At 44.7% G+C, this 14,745-nt stretch overlaps 1 protein-coding gene across 2 annotated transcripts in view; it reads left to right on the top strand.

The window, feature by feature from the left end:
• Window positions 1-14,745, top strand: part of galnt9 (polypeptide N-acetylgalactosaminyltransferase 9) — a 116,672-nt gene that overhangs the window by 35,331 nt on the left and 66,596 nt on the right. For both annotated transcript variants that reach the window (XM_064353700.1, XM_064353699.1), the window contains exon 2: window positions 6,128-6,308. In XM_064353700.1, coding sequence (XP_064209770.1) covers window positions 6,142-6,308 — 167 coding nt within the window. In that variant the 5' untranslated portion in view covers window positions 6,128-6,141. The remainder of the gene's footprint in view (window positions 1-6,127; window positions 6,309-14,745) is intronic.

Raw genomic sequence — 14,745 nt, 5'->3', positions numbered from 1 at the left:
TTAAAGCGATCCCAGCGATACGTTTCGCAAAGTTAGCTTTTGCCATATTTGATAATCATGGAGGGGGAGGGGGAGGGGGAGGAGGGGGGGGGGTGTATTATTTATTTTTGGGTTATGCTGGCGGGTACTTGCAGTCTGTTAACATAGCAGTGATTAATTATTTATTTATTCATTTTGAGATAAAGGCAGAGTCAGCAATACATTAATAATATGATGATGCACCCAGTAATTGAGTGGAAAATTTTAACACAACAAATAATTATTAATGCTTATCAGGAGAAACAAGACTGGGGCAGTATGCAAATGTGTTAGTCGTTTGTGCTCAGGGTAAATATGCATAAGAGCTTCCCCCCCCCCCTCCGTCTTTCGGGTTGGATAACCCCTTGCTCTTTCCTGAAGATAACATAATGCTATTCTTTAACTTTCAGTTGAAGTGCACCAGCATCAAGCCACAAGGAAATTCTTGCCTGTTCCCAAGGCTTCTGAGTGGCTCCATTGTATTGCATTGTCTGGCAGTGACACTGGCTGGATCAGATCATTTAACAGAGGCAAATCAATGTTTTTCATTTTTCACAAATAGTATCTGCAGAGGCAATATATCCCACCCCCCCCCCCCCCCCCCCCGCCCCCACCTCCACACACACGCGTCCAAGTACGTTTCATTAGAAAGCCCAGTGAGCCTTCTGAGGTCGGGGAGTAATTTTGTCTACAAGCCCACAGCTCGCCTTAAGGTGGGGGCGTGTGAGGGTTCAAATAAATATTATAAGGTTAATAAACTAGTTTTGGCCACTAGCCTGAGCTTATGTTTGAGCAAAATGCGAAAGCAAATTGCCTTTTTTTACAAAATGTTAAGAAGGCAAAATGTTCCAATGGGCATTGGAAATTACAGGGCAAAGATATGTTTAAAAAAGGATTTTTGTATGGAGCGATCCACACGTTGTATACCTGTTCATAGCAGCTATTTGCGGCCTCCCTTTGCATATCATGAGTGCAAAAGAAATGCAAAGCAGTAAACCAGGATAACAAACCGAGCTTGGCGGTGCCCTGTTTATGGCTCTGGCTCAATTAAGTGGCTTGATCTGAAGTGGCAAAACAAAAAAAAAATAAATAAAATTTAAATACCCTGTTTAAGTTGCAGGATTGTTAAAATAATGAATGACTCTGAAGCACTGGGCATCAGAAAGGAAACGCTTCCCCTGGTGACTCATAGACGTTCCAATTAATGGAGCCCCCCCTCCACACACACGCACACACACACACGTAATTGACAGTGCGCCGCCCCCCCCCCCACCAGACACTCACATAATGGACAATACTCCCCCCACCCTTCACACACACACCAAACTCACATAATGGACAGTGCCCATCCACCCCTCACTTCCCCACATACAGAAGCGGAGTTCACAGTACCCCCCCCCATACACACACACATGTAATTGACAGGGCCCCCCCGACAACCCCCCCCCCCCCAAACTCACATGTAATTGACTGCCCCCCCCCCCCACACACACACACACACACGTAATTGACCGTGTGTGTCCCTCCTCACACACACATGCACGTAATTGACAGTGCCCTCACCCCCCACCCCCCCACCCCCCATCCTGGGTTGACGTTGACGTGCAGTGCCTCTGGAGAAAGGGTAGAAAGGCCTCTCTCCCTCTCTCCCTCCCTTCCTCTCTTCCTTTCTTCCCTCTCTCCCTCCCTCTCTCCCTCCATGGCCACCGCGCCGCGCTCGCTGACGTAGGCACCGACGCAGCCGCCCGGTCCAGGTTAACTCGATCTACCCCCCCCCCCCCCCCCCCCGGATCCCCGTCCCGCCGCCGCCACCCACGTGCGTTCGGCAGATTGTTTCTCGGCGTCAGAAATGTAAGATGGACGGAGACAAAAAAAACGGAGACGCCCCTTTGTCCCCCCGTTGCCAGGGCTCTCCGGTTCCCTAACGATCGCGTACGGGTCTTCGCGGGGGGGGGCTCGTTTGCACCCAGATATCGGCCGGAACTCGAGCGGCGTTAAGCGACTTGGAGGACGGATTACCGCCGTGTTCGAATCGGCTCCGCATTAACATACATATCTCCCCGGCCTGATAATTGCCTGCGCAAAGAACATTTCAATTATTTACGCTTCGGCTGCATTTCAATTAAGCCAGTTTATCCGAGCGGTGGCGTTAATACACTTTTTCGTAAATAAATATGTATACATATACGTTAGCGCGAAACACGAAGGGGGTTTTGTCGATTCTGGCGCTTCATTACTAGATTTTAATATTGGTCCTGGACTGTTGTATTTTCCTGACCCCCCCCCACCAAAAAACTAATTAGCTCAAAAAACATGAAGCACTAGAACATTTGAGCCGGCACAGCGAGGGGCATTGTGACTATCACATATTCTTCAGGGCACAGCTCCAGCAGAATCCCTCATAGTGGAGGTCTATTAAACAACCGCAAAAAAAAAGAAAAGAAAAGAAGAAAAAAGGAAAGAATTTCCAAAACGGCATTAAACGGGCCGGTCGCTTTTGTCCCAGTTCCGCCAGCGGGTTTTAATTGCGGCCGCTGTGAAGGCTAAAAGCTGGGCGTCCGGATCTGATCATAAACGATAGCCAAATGGGAGAGGGGACAGATTCATATTCCTCTCCTCTTGGCTGTGGAAGAACTCCTAGACTCCCAGAGCTGAATAGGAATCTTCTCCTACTGCAATGGGGGTGGGGAGTGGGGGGGGGGGGGGGGTAAGGTAGAATAACTACAATAGAAGAATGGGAAGTAGAATAAGTTTATTGGATAAACAGAATCCTGGGTAACGGTGAACTGGCAACCCCCTGAGGGAGGACACTGCGGCTGATGGCTGTGCCCTTCCCGAGTCTCCCGCCGAACGGAGAGGCCCCCCGTCATTTAGCCCCCCCCCCCCCCCCCTTTGCCCCCGACCCCCCCTCTACGCGCCGCAGAGCTGCCCGTTGTAATCTCTCTTCCGGGACGTGACAGGCTGTGGCCACGCCGCTCGTATGCGAGCGTCAATAAAGAGGCCCGGCGGTTTTTCCCGGCCGTGCCAAACGGCGGCTTTTCAGCGCCAGGGCTCGCCGGCCGGCTCCCGCTCGCTGTTTACGCTTGGCCTCGGTCCGTCTGGCCCCCGGAATCGCGACCGCGCCGGGACGCGGGAGCCGCGAGAGCCGGGCAAGGGGGCGCGACTGACGCTGGGACGGGTCCCTCCGCCCTCCGTTTCCGGTTCGGGTCGTCCGCGCTCAAGCTGCTCCTTACGCCCGGCGCATCGTTTCCGCTCTGCTCCTGAATACGGCCTCGTTCATCATTTGTTTCCTGATTATGACATCATCCATTGTGTCCTCATTATGACATCACACCTGGTTTTTTTTTTTGTTTTTTTTTTTGGAACTAGCGAACCCAGGCAGTGAGTTACCAGTCCTACAGGTCAATCATTACATTACATTCTTTTGGAAGATACTTATCCAGAGTGACTTAGTGTTGGACAGACAGTCAGTGTTTCCCAACACAGTTCTAAAGTACTCTTGGCAGGCAGGGCTCCAGATGCGAGTAAAAATCTGCCTTGTGCCACTAGACATTTTCATTGGTCTCACCAGTGCGACTGGAATCTTGCAGACCTGATCAACATTTGATTCGTCTCTACGGTGTGTGAGTGCGCAAGTCTGCTCTCCCTCTCGTAAAGTCTTTATAGTGACCCACAGAGACGCCATTCTCCACGTGAAAATCTGGACTAGGCCGAGCACATTGCGTACTTTCAGTTAATTGTGACAGATTATACCATCACAGCCAGTAGCTGAAGCTACATAAAATGAAGTACACGATAGACTCTTATCAGGATGAAGTCTACTGATGTTAGGCCTATGATGCCCACTCCACCAGCATCTCCCCCGCCTGAGACAACACCTGAGTCAGGTGTTGAGCTTTAAGTTATCCCGGTTTTACCGCGTATGTGCGTGTGCTGTGGCTAAACGGGAAGAAAAATTAAAGTCAAATTCCCTGTGACAAATATTTTGGTGCGACCAAATTTTGTGCTGGTGCCAATAACGGAAAACGTTACTGGCACTGGTGGCATCAGCATGAAAAAGTTAGGTGAGCCCTACCCTGCTCTGCGTCGCATGCTTTTGTTTCATCGCTGATCAAACACTCCTAAATCTTAATAGCTGCTTTCGATTGTCATGTGTCCAGGTGGTCCTGATTACCGATCAACCAATCAGCATTAAGCTCCTCAGGTGTTCAAGAGAGGCGCTGGGGGGTAATTTAGGGCTGGGTTGGGAAACGCTAAACCAGCAACGGTTGGTGAGCTGAAAGTTGGTGGGGGTTAAACCGTTAAACACTTTCCGTTAAACCGATCGATTAACAGGCGTGCCAACAAATCTGACAAATCAATTGGCAAGTAAACACACAGCTTCTTCGCATTGTGTCAGGGAGATTAAGTGATAAATTTAATTTGTGAAAGAGCTATGGTTCAAGTTATAACAAGACTAGCTACTCTCTACGGTTAATATTATCATCGCTAAGAAACAATATTATGAACATTGCTGTGGCTGGCTAACGACAGTCCCAGACCAGGGAGTACTGATGTAACATCGCTAAAGCAGTAGCCCAAGTTAACAGTGCTGACCAAAAACCAAAACAAGTGCAAATTCTAAATAGACTACAGATTACATTCATAACAAGTCATAACAGAATCGCACACACGTGACCGTTCACAGATTTAAATCGACACTCGTTAAATCCTGATGGGGTCATCAGTAGATCGGGCATGATAATGTCGTCTTTATTTCTCATTTCTTAAATGGCAGCCCCCCCCCCCCCCCGTCCCACTCCCTTGCTTAAAGGTCAAAGACAAAGGGGAGGGCGTAATTGACAGCTCTTTTTATTTTTTTTGACTCCGGTCATGTCTGACTCGGCGCGGTGTCACGATTGAAGGATGGAGGCGTTTTGGCAGCCTCAAAGACGCGTCGAGGAATTCAGACGTCGGTTGCGATGGACAAAGTGCTCTGCGGCACCCGCATCGATATTGACGTTTGATGAATTGAGATTTTCCTCGTCGTGTACGGCGGTGATATTACCACTCAGCTCCTCGGTAAAAGCATTGTGGCGGCAGTGTAGCACAAGTGGGTAAAGGAACTGGGCTCGTAACCGAACAGGTTCGATTCCTGGGTAGGACACAGCTGTACCCTTGAGCAAGGTACTTAACCTGAATTGCTTCAGTATGTATCCAGCAGTATAAATGGATGCAATGTAAATGCTATGTAAAAAAAGTTGTGTAAGTAGCTCTGGATAAGAGCGTCTGCTAAATGCCTGTAATGTAATGTAATTGTGTGTTCCCATGGATGCCTTTTCTGTCCCCCTGCTGGTGGAATTCAGTCACTGCGATGAATAATAATTCCCTGGAAATTTAGTGTCGCTCCTGTAATAACATCCTTCATGCTGTCGGAGTGGGAGTCTCGATATGCTTTAATCAAATTCTAATGAGTGCCTGGGAAGAAGTGAAAGGTGACAACCCGGCTTATTTTTACAGGAGGAGGGAATGCAGACAGTGTGATGGAACGGATGTGGCTGCTGCTTAGTCGCTCTGAAAACTAAACGTGTATGTTTTCCATGCATCAGTTTATTTGTTCGTTGGAACATCGGCAGGTTCAAACCGACCGGCTGAGTGTGACAGACAGACGAGTGCATCCGCACTGTCGCTTTAACCCCCGGGGGGGGGGGGGGGAGGGAGTCTGCCGTACCTGTGCCCACCTATGACACACAGACAGAAAACAAATATCGTCTGCAGTGTGTAAAAATAAACGAGAATATGTGGATGGGAGGAGCCACGTGTCTACGGCCCCCTCCTCCTGAAGTCGGCAGGAAGGGTTGTTGGACGGAGAACAACAATTTTGGTTGAGTCCGGGTGGAGAAAAAATTCGGGGATAAAGTATACATTTTAAAAAAGAACATTATAATCACATATTTGTGATCTCATACCTTAAAGGGCTAATGGGAAAAAAACCCAACATTCTCCACAGCTGTGTTCCCCTGTTTGGATACGGCATCCAGAAAGATGTGCTTCCTGGTTGATTACCGCCCAGGGTTCTCCTGTGCGGTTGGCTAACCGTCCCCTCCCCTGCTCTGATGTTTACCCCCAGGTCTGGCCAAGCCCATGGGCCTGGTGGAAGGTCCCGGGGGGCTGGGCCAGGGGGGCATAGCCGCCACCCTGCGGGACGACAGCCACGAGATGGAGGGCAAGTACGAGGAGTACGGCTACAACGCCCAGCTCAGCGACCGCATCTCCCTGGACAGGAGCATCCCGGACTACAGGCCCAAAAAGTAGGTGGACACCACGGGGGACGCCCCGTTACTGTAATTACATCGGCCCTTATACACTACGGACCTCACATAATGAGGAGAGATGGGCTGCATTAGCTGCAGTTAAGTGACAAGCAGAGACACACACACACACACACACACACACACACGCACACACAAATGAACGCACACAAACACACACACACACACACATGCATGCACACGCACACACACATACACACGTGCACACACACGTATTCAAACACACGCGCGCACACACACACACACACACACACACACACACAAATACACACACGCACACACACACAGAACAGTTGTTACCAGCTGTTGCGAGTTCCTTCGTTACTTAGCTACTACACCACACCACTGCTGCAGTGAAGTGAATGGAGAACTCTGCACTCAGAACACAGCGGAATCCAACGCAAACAAGCACGCTCAGTTGCATCATGAAAGAGCAACTGGATGAGAGTGCCTTGTTAGGCCTCACAGATATCATGGAATTAAAGTCATTTTTTTAATCAAAGAGACAAAGGAACATAAAGAGCAGTTATTAATCATATTTGTATATTTAGAAATGTGGTGGGCTGGGCAGCAACTCAGATATGCAACCGCTGAAAACAAATAATGAGGTCGCACCGCTGCCGTTTGCGTCGTCTCGGGGAACAAAGAGAGGGAGAGAGAGAAGGAGGAAAAGAAAAATCTGACAGCAAGAGATGTGATGTTCTTCTGCCTTTTGTGAGGGAACAATGGATTCACTTCATCCCAAAACGCTTTGTTCTTATTCCAAATCTGTGCCCGTCCGCACATTTAACGAAAAAGGAGGGGGGGGGGGGGGGGGGGGGGAGAGAGTTAAATGAGAGAGACTAATTAATAATAAAGCGGGAGGACAAAGCGCTCATGGAAAAGGGATTTGCTGGAATTACTGTCACCGTGACAAAAGCGCAGAAATCCGAAAGTGGAATGTGCCTCGGAATGTGCCGGGCGGGATTTGGGTCCAGACTCTCTCTCCCGCCGGCTGATTTTCGAGTTCGGTGTTCCTTCCCGCACTCCTGGATCCGACGCTCTCGTATTATTCAAATCGTTTACATCCCGCATGATCAGGACAGTTTCGCATCCTTGGCACTGACCCGCTCCGCTGCCATTCCAGATAAACAACGTGTTTTATGTCACCATAAACAAGTGCGGGCTCCCAGGGATATTTAAAATATATATATATATATATATATATTACACTTCAATATGAAACGGCAAGAGGATGTATCAGCGTGAGGACACATTTAAAAAAAACTACAGTTCTTGAATATAAAAACTCTAATGCTGTCAATGTTTTTTTCCCCCATTTGCATGAACGAAAATCTCTGAGAACCATACCAAATATTGTCCCATTTGCCGGAAGCTGCTTGCGTTCAGTTTTGCATGCAAAGCACCACAGATATATTACTGTTGAGCTCATTTTTCAATGTGACATTCGAGAGAGTGTCGGGGAAGGGGGGGCGGGGGGGGGGGGTACCTCTCTCCTCTCTCTCCAAATAGTAGTAAAAGTAAAAGCAATACTTTTATTACCCGGGGTAAGATTTCATTTCAATTGGCCGACTCAACACTCCAGGATATAAAAACAGTGCACATAAAAAAAAAAAAAAAGTAATGCCTATCTGTCCGCACTTCATTCTGACAGTGCAAGGCTTTCCTTCCTGTGGACTCACTCACGATCCTCATGCAGGGGGGACAGAACAGGAAGTGCATGATTGACAGTGTATCGCAACCTGCCAGCCGCGCAGTGGAATAATGCAACAGACTCTGGTCGCGTCAGCGTATGAGGGAGGGAATAAAAAAGGGACTGCACGTGGGCTACTATACTCCAATGTCGCCCACTATTTCATAGCTCCATCATAATAATAATAGTGTAGAATGAATAAGTAAAAGTCCATAGATTACATTGCCTGGTTCACTATGTGGTGGGCATATGGATACATATTTTATGTTGGTATCTCATTTATGTATGAACAACCTATATATAACTTAATCATACCTCCCCCTGGGCCCAATCTGTAATTTGTAGGCAACAGGTCACTTACCACATTGGGTTTTGTGGTTGTAGGTAGAGAAAGAAGGAGGGGTCCTGATGTTGTTGCTGTGTTTTAATGTGACATGCTGCGTTTTCTCCAAAGCTGTTGGGCCACTGCCACTGAATACTGGCTGTGGTTTTTTTTTTTTTTTTAGAAAAGCCATTTTTATTTTAGCAATCCATAGGGAACATTTAAAAATGCACTCGGTCAGAGGGTAGGCTTAAGTAGGATGTCTTGATGGAGGTGCGCAGCACTCTTGAGTCAGTAGCATTGCCTCAATTCCTCCCCCTCATAGGCATCCCATTAGCATTTCCAGCTAATCTCTGTCACTCACTTAGAAATCGCCACAGTCCTGGGCCTGCGTTCAATCAACTTAACGTTCAAAATTAGAGCGTTACCGTCGTCGTACGATTTGCTTCATTGATTGTGGCGGTCGTTGCAATTTGCCAAAATGTGCTTGTGAAGAGAAAAAAAAAAAAAAAAAAAAAACCTTAAGCATTTACAGCAAATTGGGTGTCAAAGTTATGGATAAATATTGACTGAATCTAGGCCCTCTAGCGCGCTGTAGCGATAATAATGCCTTCTATTACCGCTCGAGGCCTATACGTTATTGCGGGTTTGTGTGTGAAAAGAATGCAAAAGAACTGTCTATATGGCTTTGGATAAGAGGGGCAGTAAAACGCCTTGTAATGCAAATGTGAATGTACTGTAGTAACTGTACTGGCTGTGAATGCTAGCGCTAAATAATGTGCATTTAAATGAATTTAACAAGATGAAACGTTTAAGCGGTCTGTCCCTGTTTTTTTTTCTCCGCCAAAGTGCTGTAGGAATCTGCATTTCATTGAGAAGCTGAGACTGTCTGAAAAAAAGTGCTGCAATCTCCAATTATTTGGAAGCTGGAAATGAATAATATTTGTTTTCATGCCTCCAACATGAATATTAATCCTAAAGAATACTCTTTTTATTTATCATCTGTCAGTTAAGCCTTTCTCAGCGATGTGATCTGATCCACGTTATTGACCAGTGATTAGTGCTGAATATTCAAACAATGGAATATTAAAACGAAAACAGACACCAAATAGTGTAGTTTCTCAAACAAAATTAAAAGCAATGTTTTCTGTACCATTATTGAGATCACCAAAGCTGAATTGGCTGTTATGAAAAGAACCCGATATGAAAGTGTTTTATGAATAATGCAGCTGCAGTTGGTCGTACGACTTGCACTATTATCTTTTGGCCTAGAAAAAAAGAAAACTATAAAATATAGATTCCAGAAAATACTGAATGGCAAAAAATTCAGATTGAAGACAACAAGTAGACTGATATAGGGGGATATATTTTCTTCTGTAAGAAAAAAGAATAATAAGGAAAAAAAATGATATTAAACAGAAAAAAGGTGACACCGAATACTCTACATGTGATGGCATATGTTCCCATAAAGACTACATATGACGAGAGATTCCAGTGGGCATATTGGTCAGCAATGTAGGATTGTGATGGATGCATGGAGACCAACTCTCCTATAGGAGACATGAGAGAATTAGGGGCATCCCACACAGCAAGATGTCCGGTGTTATTTCAACTCTTAACAGAGTACATATGAGTCCAGTGGGGCCCGAGTAGGACCATATGTACTCTTTAAGAGTTGATTTAACACCGGAAACTTTACGGTGTACGGTGGGAAGACGCTGTAATTATTTTTTTCTAGTGAGACAGAGTGCCCTTTCCCATGATGCCCTGTTTTCTCAGCACACTGAGCTGCTGGAGTATTGGTTCAAAAGGTACACTGCAATTTAAAATGTACAGTCGAGGCAATTATTGTGAATTAAGGAGGCCGTGTGCGCACTAGGACAATTCTCATGGCAGAGATGCCCTCTAAGATTAAAGAGTTCTTTGGCTTGTCTTTGTAAGGGGATGCTTTTAAGTTCTTTATGAAACCCCATATGGTGCGGTAGGTGTGAAAAGTGGGAAAGCTTCCAGAGACATTTTGCCTGACAAAGAACCCTTTAACTAGGTAGGTTTTCTCTAAGGAGACACAGAGGAGCCTTTTTGGAACTCTTTCTTCTGAGAGTGTAGAAAGGTTAAAATGGAGTCTGTATCCCTGTATGTGTTTACATTCTTAGAACCCCCCCTCCCCCCCCACCCAGAATCAATGAACAATGGGCAGAGCCAGAGGCCATTTTGATAACTGCACAGTATGTGCTGTCTATAGCATAGTCTGTGCGTACAGTGCAGTACGTTTGCCATTGGGAAACATGTGTTGTTTGATTTAGTGAACCCTATGTAATAGCTTGCATTGGATGAGTTTAATGTTGGGACTGCTTAACTATGTGAGAGTAACATTACAGATCTTTTCTTTCCAAGAGATGGTGTCATTTTCCATAAATTCACTGAAACGCGTTGTGTTCAGTCAACAGAAGACTGGACACTGTATAGGGTTCTCCAGTGGAAGTTTAAATTAATTTAAATCCCTTGATGGAGTTTATGTTGTAGGGGTGCAGAGAGTTATTTGTATTTGATTTTGAAATCAAACTATCTGTGTTTAATCTGATGCTCTTAATAATTAAAGGTTATGTTCCTGTTAAATGCTTTTAAAAGTTGGAATTAATTTATCTTTCAAAAAGGGTATGCAAATGGGGGATGCCTCAGAGGTCAGTATTTTCCAAGATATGAGTGAGCAGGCGACTTATATTTTCCAGTTTATGATTTCAGTGACCCTAGTTCACCGTGCTTTGATTTGTTTTGTGTGTGAAAATGTCTGTGCTTTTGGATCAGATGTCTTTTAAAGGCTGCCAGTTAGAAACAGTTAGCCTTTGTTCAATAGATCTCTGCAATCCCCATGTCTCATGTTTAGCCATAAATGGCTATTGCTTTTGGGTTATGACTTGAATTAGGCCATAGTAAAGCAATGAAGCCATGGTGAAAATCTGGTGCTACACAACCTCTATGGTCTTTGTGATCTCAGAGGGCTGTTAGTTTTACTCTTTGCTTTCTGTTCTTCATGTGAAATGGAGGTAATTCATATGTCGAGAGTTTTACAGCCACCGTGAAAGTAGAACAGGGGCCATGGAAGGCAATATATTGGTAGATTAATTTGTCGGTTATTTAGTGTAACCACATTGCACATTTTAGGATCTAAGCTAAAGCTTTCAGTGTCTGCTTTATGTTTTCATAGATTAGGATGAAATATTAAAAGGAGTCATAACTGTTTTGTTCTGGGTATCTGTTCCTAATTAGTTTTACAGTAGCTGTTCAAAGCGACACGGAGGTCTACACCAGCCAAGTGGGTCGGTGGCTATTGTTTCAAACGTCACAAACTGAGGTTTTGGACATTACGTTAAATCAATCTGTGCAATCTGTATCCTTGGACTCACTGGGCATTGGCCACCAAAGGGGGTTGTGACTATACGGTTTATACAGGTTTATACAGTTGGGTCGTTTTAAAAAAAAAACGTTTTTGGCGGGAATGACATTTTGACTCTGTGTGCTGCGCGCTGCACAAAAGGGGAAGTTTAAAACATCATGGAGTACAGAACCAGCCTGTGATTTAACATAATGTTGCACTTCCCGAGGTGAACGTTTTGACAGATTGAGGTGGTGCGAGAGCGGCTCGGTAAATAGGACAGAGGAAGTTGGGAACAGTCGTACCCTCGCGTTACCTCCGAAAACATTAGAATACCGGTGATGTATACGACCGTTACCGTCGACCGAGGCGGAGAAGTGGGATCGGGCGAGATCTTAATCCGTTTGATGAATGATTTGTCAACTCCAAAATGTTCCAAGTCTGAGAAAAGGAAGGACTAGCTTTACTCAGTCCAAAGCATTTTCTGCATCGGTGGTTGTGGCTATGGGAATGCCATTATTTACTTGGAAGATTAATTACATTGTGAAATTGGCACACGTTGTCTTATGAATATCCCCTTTCATAAAACCTGTATGATATTGGGTGGATTAATTAGTTGGTTATTTAGTATAACCATGTCGCTCATTTTAGGATCTAAGAAGTGATAGTGCATTGTTAAAGAAATTTTCAGTGTCTGTTTTATGCTTTCATAGATTAGGGTGAAATATTTAAAAGGAGTCATATCTATTTTGTGCTGGGTATCTGTTGCTAATGAATTTGTGATGACAGATATTTTTCTTTGATTTGTTAACTGCCTGCCCTTATCACAAAAGTGTTCCTGCCTCAGTCTAATCACAGCACAGTGAATTAAAATTCCGCTTATCCGCATTATCGAGTTTGTATCCAGATTTCAGCAGTTTTAATATGTTTTTATCTGTGGGATTTTAGAGAACAAGCCATTCTTTTTAACTATTGCATGTAGTTGCAGTTCTTGATTATTGCCCTTTTTTTCTGTTTGAAGATGTGCACCATGATCATATTAGTGGTTTCCCAAGCAGGGATATACATGTTACATGGAACATGGAAGTGTGTGTGTGTGTGTGCGTGTATACATTACATACATTAGCATTTAGCAGACGCTCTTATCCAGAGTGACTTACATTGCGTCCATTCATACAGCTGGATATATACTGAAGCAGTGCAGATTAAGTACCTTGCTCAAGGGTACAACAGCAGTGTCCCACTCAGGTATCGAACCTATGACCTTTCGGTTACCAGCCCAGTTCCTTACCCTCTATGCTACACTGCCGCCCCCCCCCATACTTACAGACTGCACTATCGTGTATGTATAAGTATTTGGACGGTGATATAGTATTAGTTCTTTTGGCTCTGTACTCCAGCACACTGGATTTGAAATGAGACATTGAATATGAGGTTGGAGTGCAGACTGTCGTCTTTCATGTCTTTGTATTTACATCCGTATCAGGTCATCCGTGTAGGAAGTATAAATAAACCTTGATTCCATGTCTAACACAAGAGTTGATTCCATGCTTCCTCTGCATCTAACATAACTCATAACTGCGCGCTGCTGGTTTTTCGTTCCAACCATTTAAGATTAATTTTAGTTTTCTGACTGGTCTATAAATGCTGATTCCCTCCAGTACAGTAAAAAAATAGTCGGAACACATCTGCAGTCTGCGGATGTAGCTGGTGCTTATACAAATGTCAGCTCAAGATTTGGTTGAGCTAATTAAATAATCAAGCAGTTGGCACAAAATCCTGAAACGGATCAGTTGTGCTCCCCTGACATACAGTATATATTATACATGAAAGTATAAGTATAAATTGAATGGATTTTGTATGTAGAGATGAATTGGAATGTGGCCAATGAGAGGTATGGTAGACTGAAAGGCTGAACCTCACAGAGACTTATCAGTGTAAAATGCGCTCTGTCTGAGTGATTTTTACACTCAGATGTGTTTTTTTGTGCAAGATCTGAGTTAGGCATCGAGTTGTTTCAAAGGGAGAGGTCTGGTAAAGATAGGATTATGTTACAGCTTGTTTATTTGTGTTTATTTTTGGAAATTTTTGCAAATGAGGAAAGATTCAAGTGAGTCAGTACGCCTGGATACATTTGCAGCTGTTTAATCTGCGCTGCCTTTTGGACCATTAATAATGAAGATAATAATCAGCTTCAGGTAACTGTTGCTCTTTCAGTTAGTGTTTTATTAGCAAAGAACATAGATGTGCCTTTTGGAATAGGAAGAGCAGACATGTTGCATTTTCAGTTTTTTTTTTTTTGTCTCAGGGAATGTGTGCTTCCTGGAGTAAGCATTACAGCTGTCTTTAATCATGTTAATTCATTCAGGATCCTTTCATTTTGAGCAGGAAAGTGCCTATATTTAATAATTATAGGCCTATACATATTGTGCCATATTGTGGAAGGGACTTTCCCAGTAAGGCCCCCCCCCCAGTATGTATTGCTTGTTGGCAACACTTATATACAAAAATTTAAAATAAAAATGTGAAAAAATGAATGTAAAAATGGTTATGCACATAATTAGACAATATGGAGAGTGGGAATAACACAGAGAAAGAAGTGGACTGGAAGGGGTAAGTAAGTGAGGTGTCTGAAATCTCCACACCACTGATGAATTTCTGGTGTAGAATGCTGAATGGAAGAAAAATGTAGCGTAATGGTTATGGTACTGTGAGGCTGCAGGTTCGATTCCCGGGGGGGGCAATGCCCTCGAGCGAGGTGCTTAACCCGAATAGCTTCAGCGACGAATCGGCTTTATTAATTCATCGCAAGCGACGGACGTCAGCCGTGAAGTTCTATCTGCGCTTAGTCGGTCTGCTACGTTCCCTGAATGTGAACGTAACAGAAGAGAGGAACATGAGATGAGAAGAGGCCTTTTTCTCTTGCTCTTTCCAGGAAGCAATAGCAGGGACGCGGTACAGTACCGGGGTCAACGGCTTCATCGCTTTACTGCACAATGAAGCCAAGTCAATAGCCATTTGTGGCTAA

The sequence above is a fragment of the Anguilla rostrata genome, chromosome 10, assembly GCF_018555375.3.
Source record: "Anguilla rostrata isolate EN2019 chromosome 10, ASM1855537v3, whole genome shotgun sequence".
Lineage (NCBI taxonomy): Eukaryota > Metazoa > Chordata > Actinopteri > Anguilliformes > Anguillidae > Anguilla > Anguilla rostrata.
Note: the sequence above shows the minus strand (reverse complement) of the source record. Positions and strands in the feature narration are given on the sequence as shown.